The 8,682-nt window shown below is 45.2% G+C and overlaps 1 protein-coding gene across 1 annotated transcript in view; it reads right to left on the reverse strand.

The window, feature by feature from the left end:
* TUBGCP3 (tubulin gamma complex associated protein 3) overlaps positions 1-5,954 on the reverse strand; it is a 46,044-nt gene extending 40,090 nt beyond the window's left edge. Inside the window, exon 1 of the mRNA XM_042867842.1 lies at positions 5,806-5,954. Within this exon, the coding sequence (XP_042723776.1) occupies positions 5,806-5,881 (76 nt within the window). The 5' untranslated portion in view covers positions 5,882-5,954. The remainder of the gene's footprint in view (positions 1-5,805) is intronic.
* Between the last annotated feature and the right edge of the window lie 2,728 nt (positions 5,955-8,682).

An 8,682-nucleotide genomic window follows, 5' to 3' on the forward strand; every position in this document is an offset into this window, starting at 1 on the left:
TCCAAAAGCTGGATGGACTGCACTGTGGAGTGCTGAGTGAGTTGGCGGATGTGGTTGCAAAGCCACCCTCCATCATTCTTCAGCAGTCCTGGCTATCCACGGACGATCCAGTGGACTGGAGACTGGCAAATGTGATGCCCATCTTCAAAAAGGGCCAGAAAGATGATCCTGATAGGCTACAGACCTATCAGACTCACCTTGATGCCAGGGAAGGTTATGGACTGGATGATCTCAGAAGCCATCATGGATCAATTAAAGGTCAACCACAGTATCAGGTCCTGTCAGCACAGGTTTATGAATGGTAGATCCTATTTGACAAACTTGATTTCATTCTATGACAAGGTGACCCACTTAGTGGATGAAGGTAAGGCTGCCGATGTGGTCTACCTGACTTCAGTAAGGTCTTTGACACTGTCCCCCACAACATCCTCATGGAGAAGCTGCCTGCCCATGGTTTGGATGGGCACATGCCCTGCTGTATGAAACACAGGCTGGATGGCCAGACCCAAAGAGTGCTGGTCAATGGAATTAAATCCAGTTTGCAGCTGGTCACAAGTGGCATCCCTAGGGCCCTGTACTGGGGCCGCTCCTATTCAGCATCTTTATCAGTGATCTTGATGAGGGGATTGAGTGCACCTTCAGCAAGTTTGCACTATGTTGGGAGGGAGTGTTGATCTGCTGAAGGGAGAAAGGCACTACAGGGGGACCTGGATAGAGTGGATCACTGGCCAAGGTTAACTGTGCAAGTTTCAATAGGGGTCAATTAAATAGGGTCCTGCATTTTGGTCACAACAACCCCAAGCAATCCTACAGGCTTGGGGAGAAGTGGCTGGAAAGCTGCCTGATGGAAACGGTGTACTGATGGACAGTCAGCTGAATATGAGCCAGCAGTGTGCCCAGGTAGCCAAGAAACCCAACAGCATCCTGCCTTGTATCAGGAATGATGTGATGAGGAGGACTAGGGAAGTCATCCTGGGCATTGGTGAGGCCTCACCTCGAGTGCTGTGTTCAGTTTTGGGCACCTCAGTACAGAAAGGACATTGAGGTGCTGGAGCAGGTCCAGAGAAGGGCAACACGGCTGGTGAGGGGCTTGAAGAATATGGCCTATGAGGAGAGACTGAAGGAACTGGGGCTGTTCAGTCTGGGGAAAAGGAGGCTGAGAGGAGACATTATTGCTCTCTTCCAGTATCTGAAAGGTAACTGCAGTGAGAGTGAAATTGGTCTCTTCTCACTGGTGATAGGATGAAGGGAAATGGCCTCAAGTTGTGCCAGGAGAAGTTTAGGTTGGACACTGGGAAAAACAACTTTACAGAAAGGATTGTTAAGCACTGGAATTGGCTCCCCAGGGAGGTGGTGGAGTCACCATCCCTGCATGTGTTTAAAAAGCATTTGATGTGGTGCTCAGGGACATGATATAGTGGAGGGTTGTTAGAGTTAGGGTAGTATGGTTAGCTTGTGGTTGGACTCCATGATCTTTAAGGTCTCATCCAACCCAGCAATTCTATGATTCTATGATCAAAACTGTAAAACTTAACTGCCACACTCAGCTGCTCTCTTACTTATGCTTTTCAGCTGTATCAAAGTTATATCAGTATGAATTACTATCAGAAAAAAAAACCCAAAACAACTACATTAATATTATGCCATACAGAATCACCGAGCAGCTTTGGTTGGAAGTGACCTTAAAAATCATTATGCTCAAATCCCTGTTGTGGGAAGGGCTGTCACCCACTAAATCAGGCTGATAAACTAATAGAAAAAACTGAGAAGCTAAAATGCCAGTTAGAATGCTGTTCTACACTGTTCCTAGTTTAAGCTAGTTATGTGTAACAAAAACAAACAAACAAGTTATAAAATGTAAAAACATTCTCTTAATGTTAAACATTTAAAGTATGCTGCTAAATTTTTAATTAGCAGTCCTTTTAGTTATCCGCATCCCTCTCATACAAAAGGAGGAACAGAAACAATTGCAGAAACAGATTTGAGGATGGTCCCATTGACTTACCAGCAAACATGGGCAGGCAGTCTGCCTGGAACTCCTTGCTATGACTTTTTTCTAAATTATCAACTTGCATTTGCTTCTGTTATTACATGCATTTCAATCTCCATCTCAATTTTTTAAGGAACTCTGTATTCTCTCTCCCATGAAAATTAAACATTTATGCCAATAGATCTGAACTTAAATAATAAAAACGCAACAAGAAAACCTCTGAGATTATACATACTAAATTAAGACCGTAGAGCAGACTTTAGATAGCAAACTGCTGCCTAAAGACTCAAATACCACCTTCTAGAGCATGCTCACCTCCAGAAGCACTAAAGGAGTCTGGCATATAAAAATCTTTTTACGATTCAAAACCAAACAGACATAGCCTGACTAGCAACTACAGTACTGTTTGATGTACTCTTACAACTGTCATGCTAGCATAGCAGTGTACAAAGTAGGACTGCCCAAGACTTCCCAGAGGTTTCTGAAAAGTAGCCAAGCTTTGTCAGGAGCATTAAATTCACACTCACAGAGCAGCATGCAACCTTGTTTAACTGCTGGAGTCCCCAAGCAGGGATAACTGAAAACTGAATACCTCAGTTTGCCCAAAAACAATCACAAGCCCTATGCAGGAAACTCTCGTCCCTTGGAAACAAAGGAAGCTATCCATATAGCAGATGATCTCAGAAACAGACAGAGAGAGAAGGCAGATCAGCCACTGGGAACCTCTTGTGGTCACACTGCATTTTAATACAAATTCACTTCAACATGGATTTTCAATGAGTGGCCTTGAGTACCGGGTGCAGTTTTGGGCACCAAAGTGCAAAAAGGACATACAGCTATTAGAGAGCATCCACAGGAGGGCTGAAAACATGGGGAAGGGTCAGTAGGGCAAGGTGTGTGAGGAGCAACTGAGGCCCTGGGTGTGCTCAGCACAGAGCAGAGGAGCTGAGAGGAGGCCTGATGGCGGTGCAGCTCCTCCCAGGGAGCGGAGGGGCAGCGCTGAGCTCTGCTCTGTGTGACAGCGACAGGGCCCGAGGGAACGGCATGGAGCTGTCAGGGGAGGGCAGCTGGGGGAAGGGAAAGGGGCTGCACCACAGCGCCGTGGCCATGGAGCGGGATGCACAGGGCTGTGGGCACGGACCCCAGTGCCAGAGTGCAAGGAGCACCGGGATACCATTCTCAAGACACAGGGTTTGAATGAAGAGTGGTGCTGTGTGGAGCCAGGAACTGTACTCGATACCTGTGAGCTCCTTCCAACTAGGAATATTGTGGCATTATGGTCACAGGCAGGAGCTAGAGAACGTCCAGCAGATAAGGGACTCAGACTTGTTGAAGGCTTCAAGCACAACACTGCAGGCTGCACACACAGGTATCATCACCCACACCAGCTACAGCACACTCCCATAGATGTTATATGAATGGAATCCTTCAGCTCCTGCTGATGCCATGGCTTCCGCATGAACATAATAGCAAACAAGCACTGAGAACAAGCACAACCAAACAGCTGAAGCCCTCTGAAGCACAGAGAGGTCCAGGGAATGCACAAACAGGAAGATCCATTAGATCATCTCAACTCATTTCTATTATTAGTCCACAACATTTTTCCTAATTACTTTGATAACTTTTTTTTCATTTGAGTGCTTATTCTAGGAGGGTACCAAAAGCTAGAATTTCAAGCCAAGTTCACAGCAAGATAACTACACAAGTGCATAAAGATGATTGTCTGCACTTAGCTTTTGCTTCTTGTTACTGATTTAAAAAAAAAAAAACAAAACAACAAAAAAAACTTCTTACTGGAATTTGAATTTCAATCTCCTAAGTAGCTAAGCCTCTTTTCCTATGCTGAAAGGTATTCAGAGTTAAAAGCTTGAAGAACAAGAAGCTACTGGTTGCTACCTGGCCACCAGGGCACACACATACTCTAAAACAGAGGACACTGGCAGCAACACAGCTCCCTTATTGTCTCAATTTGTCCCTTGGTTCCCTTGGTCCCAGAAAAGAAAAGGAGACTCAGGCGAAAGACACAAGAGGAAAAAAACCAACAAGTTTGAACACCTTCCACGACTGGGATTTCTCCCACAGAAACTTTGTATTACAGTCTCCCAGAACTGTCTACCAATAGCTGGGTTGATGGCCAGCTAACAAAACAGTCGCCTGTTCCCTGAGAAACTTGGTGTCAGAAGTGCTTGGGTCTCTTGTATCACAAGAATAAAGAGCAGGTAAGGATGGTCTGCCTATCTGCCAAACACAAAGAACTATAGCAACAGTAAACACAGCAGAGAGCCCACACAATTTTTAGTCAATATTTTAATAAATCCTTCAGTAGGAGCTGACAGAGTCAAGCAAATCCTCAGATAAGTGAGCAGACACAGTGCATTTGCAAGTGGCACAAGGCAGCCTACCATGACTATGGGCAGAATTTCCCTTTTCTTCATCAAGTACACAAGACATCTTAAGTGAGTGGAACCCAAGCATATTGGAATAGATTCAATACTTTTTTTTTTTTTTAATAATACCTGTATTCTCTTCCATGCTTTCTGCAAGCAATGCTTGCAAATAAAAATAACACTCCTGACAGAAGGAAATGCATAGGAACTAAGGCTTCATCCAAAGTCAGGGGAAGCATCCCACTTTTTCCCAGTACTCACACCATGAGTGTGAGCTTGTGCTCTCACACCCTATGTGTCATAGGCCTAAATAAGATACTCAACATCAAGAAACCATCCCAGATTAAGCTTAGGTTGCAGCTCCTCTCAGAACTAAGGAAAAGTCATCAGGAAAACAGGACCCAGCAACACAGTATCAATAGCATAGAAATAATGGCCGCAAAGAGAGCTCTTCTACCCCAATAAATTAAAAATAACAATAGTCTTAGGTAGAATTAACACAATAACTACAGATTTTAGGCAGTGAAATGCTACAAGTGCCATTGCATGTGAACATATACACTAATTGAATAATAAAACATTTTCCAAAAGAAAAATGAAAAACAGCTTTCAAATAAAAGCTATTATAGTATCTTTGAATGGAAGGCTGCTGTGAAATACCTTTTCATATATAACCAGACTAAAATAAATGTGATTACATAAAAGCATAAGAGGCGTTACACAGCTTGTAAGCTAACATTGACTCGAAGGAGGCTGGGGAAGAGTAGGAGCTGAAAAAGCTTCACACCAGAAATTCCTGACACTGAATTGTTAGAGAGTGACAATTCTGGAAATGGGAATTTATGGTGGTTTTGGAGATTCAAACACACAATGCTGAGGGTAACTGAATGCAGACCTCTGAAAGCACAGAGGGGGGAGAAAGGGAACGGGGTACACTCAGAGCTCATCTCTTGTTTTCCATACTTCAAGGAGCAGGAATTCAGTCAGTTCGAAGTTGTTCACTGCTGTCACGGAAACACCTCAAGGTAACCTGGGGTGACTTTCCAAGTGACAGTGGCACGAAAGGAGGAAAAGAACATACCGGACTTCACAGCTACAAAAAGGGGAAGAAGCCATCACCCACACGTGGAAAAGGCGATCACGAAAGCTTGGCCACAAATCGGGAGCAGCGCTCACAAAGAGAGCAACTCTAAGGGCGGAGGAGCGGACGCAGCTCTCTCTTTCCGCCTCCCCGCCACAGAGAGCGGAGCCATCCATCGCCTGGGCTGCACCACACACAACTTACGCAAGCGGCCGAGGCTCCCTCCCGCCTCACCAACCGACACAGCGGCCCCGAGCTGAGGCCGGAGACGAGACAGCGGAACGCGGCTCCGGCGACCACCCCCGCCCTGACGGTCCCAGCGACCCGGAGCTGAGCAATGCCGTTACCTTCGCTCTTGCCCAGGATGCGGCAGCAGAGGTTCTGCAGCAGAACATTGGGGGATTTTTGGTCCGGGGTCGCCATCGCCGCCCAGCAGGACTGAAAAGCGGGGCGGTGGCGAGCGGCGGCAGGCAAGGAGGCAGGCGGAGAGGCGGCGCCGGCAGCCCCGTGCAAGCAGCCAGCTGCACGCTGGGCCGCTGCCTACGGCGCCATTTTAACAGAACCGCCGAAAGCCGCAGCGGCGTCCGCTCCGCACCCACAATGCCCCGCGCGGGGGGCGGCATCGCTGCGCGCTGCTCCCAACTCCCTCCGCCGCCGCGCCGCCGCACCGCCGCCGCCGCGTCGGGGTTCCGACGGTCCGCCGTTCCGGGCGTGCTCCGGGTCCGCACAGGAAGAACAAGTGGCACATGGCGGTGGGTTGGAATTGGGTTATCCTTAAGGTCCCTTCCAGTTAAAACCGTCCCGTGATTCTCTGACAGAAACATGCTATTAAAACAGCGTGATTGATGTGTGTCTTCAAGCGGAATACAATCACTAATTTAGACTTGTCAATTTCACTAAAACTGCATCCCATGTTACACTGCTGAAATAGTGTCATAGCAGTCAATTCTGTTACGCTATTAAGGAATGTATTACAATGTATAATTAATGTATCAGGAATGTATATGTAATGTACTATATAGCCTCATTTCCCAAAGGATTGAGGTGTATGTGATTTTGCCATGTGTCAGTTTGTCCTGGTAACTGTTAGGTCTCTTGACAAATTTAAAACAAATTTAGTAGAAGGATACAGCTCACAAATATATAAACTGAAAAAAACGTTGTCAAAGTCAGCAGATGAGAGTTGTAAGATCTCAGTTAATGCCCTCTCAAAAAGAAGAGGACTTAGTTCTCCCTGCTTGATCTGCTATTGGCAACCCACCTGATTGGCATACACATCCTGGACAGCATGCTGTAGCTAGCTCTGATCCAGCCAAAGTATCGGCTGCTTCTTGCCTGGCTGAACAGATCTCAGTAAATTTCACCCTTAGTGAATTTGCAGACAATGCAACGCTGGGAGGGAGTGTTAATCTGCCTGAGGGGAGAAAGGCACTACAGAGGGATCTGGATAGACTGGATCATTGGCCAAGGTTAACTGTGCGAGTTTCAATAGGGCCAAGTGTTGGGTTCTGCATTTTGGTCACAACAAACACAACAACCCCAAGCAACCCTACAGGCTTGGGGAAGAGTGGCTGGAAAGCTGCCTGACGGAAAGGGTGTACTGATGGACAGTCAGCTGAAGTCACCATCCCTGGATGTGTTTAAAAACCATTTGATGTGGTGCTCAGGGACATGATATAGTGGAGGGTTGTTAGAGTTAGGGTAGGATGGTTAGCTTGTGGTTGGACTCCATGATCTTTAAGGTCTCTGCTTCATGAAAAGAACTGCCCTGCAATCCTGCCTTAGAAATGCTAGCTGATGTGGCAGTTGGCTACCATATGCAGGTTATCTAGACTCTACCGGTTCCAGTACTAGTGACCTATGGTCAGTTAAATAAAGGCTTAAGGTATTCCCCAGCATTTTTATGGACATGCAGAATAATGTCTTAATTTATTTCATTTTTGAAAAGTGAGAATGAAAAAATATCAACTATTTGTTCTTATCATATAACTCAGGTCACGTTGCTGCTTGGCCTCTGAGCATTACACTGTTAAAAAACTGAAGTTCTTAACCTTCAGATTTTTTTAGTGCAGAAAAAACATCAGCAAATGGGATTGAGTGCATTCTTTTGAAATACCACCAGTGACTAAAGAAAGAATTTAATTTATCCACAGAAGCTTAAAGTGACTTGTGTTCAGAGTTCCTACATAAGGAAGAGCTTTATGACAGAAGAATGTATAGTGAAATCCCGTAGAAGATGGAAGCTGAATACTGGCAAAGTAAGGCTAGAAAAATCTGTGTTTTAAATTCAGTGAACATATTTAATTAGCGGAGAGAGATGTTGAAGGGCACAACGTTTCTCCAAATCTTGAACATTTTAAATCAGGCGTCTGTTGCAAGCTTATTGAGCAAACACAAACTGACTCAGGAGCTACCATCTAAGTGTTGAGTGTATGCTACTCACAAGATCAGACTAGAGGGCATTACAGTCCCTTTTGATTGTTTAGTTTTTTATGTTCATACAGCAATGCTAAGAAAAGATTCTTATTCTTCTAAAAACCTGAGGCCTAATTGCTCTGGTTGTCTTAACTCCTTTATGATTATGTCTGCAGGGCGCAGTACGTTATATAGCTCTAGCTTTTGGAGGAATACCAAAAAGAGTAATCATGCTGACACCTCCAGCATTTCACTGTGCCAGTTAGACATATTTTCAGTGTCATATAACAAATGTCAAGAATTATGGTGGCTGGAGACAATGGAGGATGCTATCTGTGCCTTAGCGAATGGAAGTCCCTTGAACCAGCACCAGTTGGCTTCTGTATCTGAGCACATATTTTCCTCATCTGCAGCCCCATAATGCCTACAGCCCTACTATGCTGCATCTGCAGTGTTAAGAGGCTCTTAAAGGTGTCTGCAGATCTAACTTTGGGAAGGCCATATGTTTTAGAGTGAAGTATTGTAACTGGATTTCGGTGGATCTTTTCCCTGTACATGAATAAGCCTCAGATAAAGAGAGAATTTGATCCAAACAGCTTAACCCTCCTGAGCATATTAGTTCTGCATTATAGCCTACTTGTTGCAACATTAACAAAATCGTGGCCAGTTCTTTGCTTTCACACACTTCACTTTGACTGTTCTGTTGATTGAGGAGCCTGAAGTGTGTTCCGTAATGCTATGTACCTACAGAAAGTCACAGTACACAGTACAGAATTGACATGTGTATCCAAAAAGAAACTGGTTTTGAA

The sequence above is a fragment of the Lagopus leucura genome, unplaced genomic scaffold (assembly GCF_019238085.1).
Source record: "Lagopus leucura isolate 7727_CA_CO unplaced genomic scaffold, USGS_WTPT01 Super-Scaffold_100001, whole genome shotgun sequence".
NCBI classification, from domain to species: domain Eukaryota; kingdom Metazoa; phylum Chordata; class Aves; order Galliformes; family Phasianidae; genus Lagopus; species Lagopus leucura.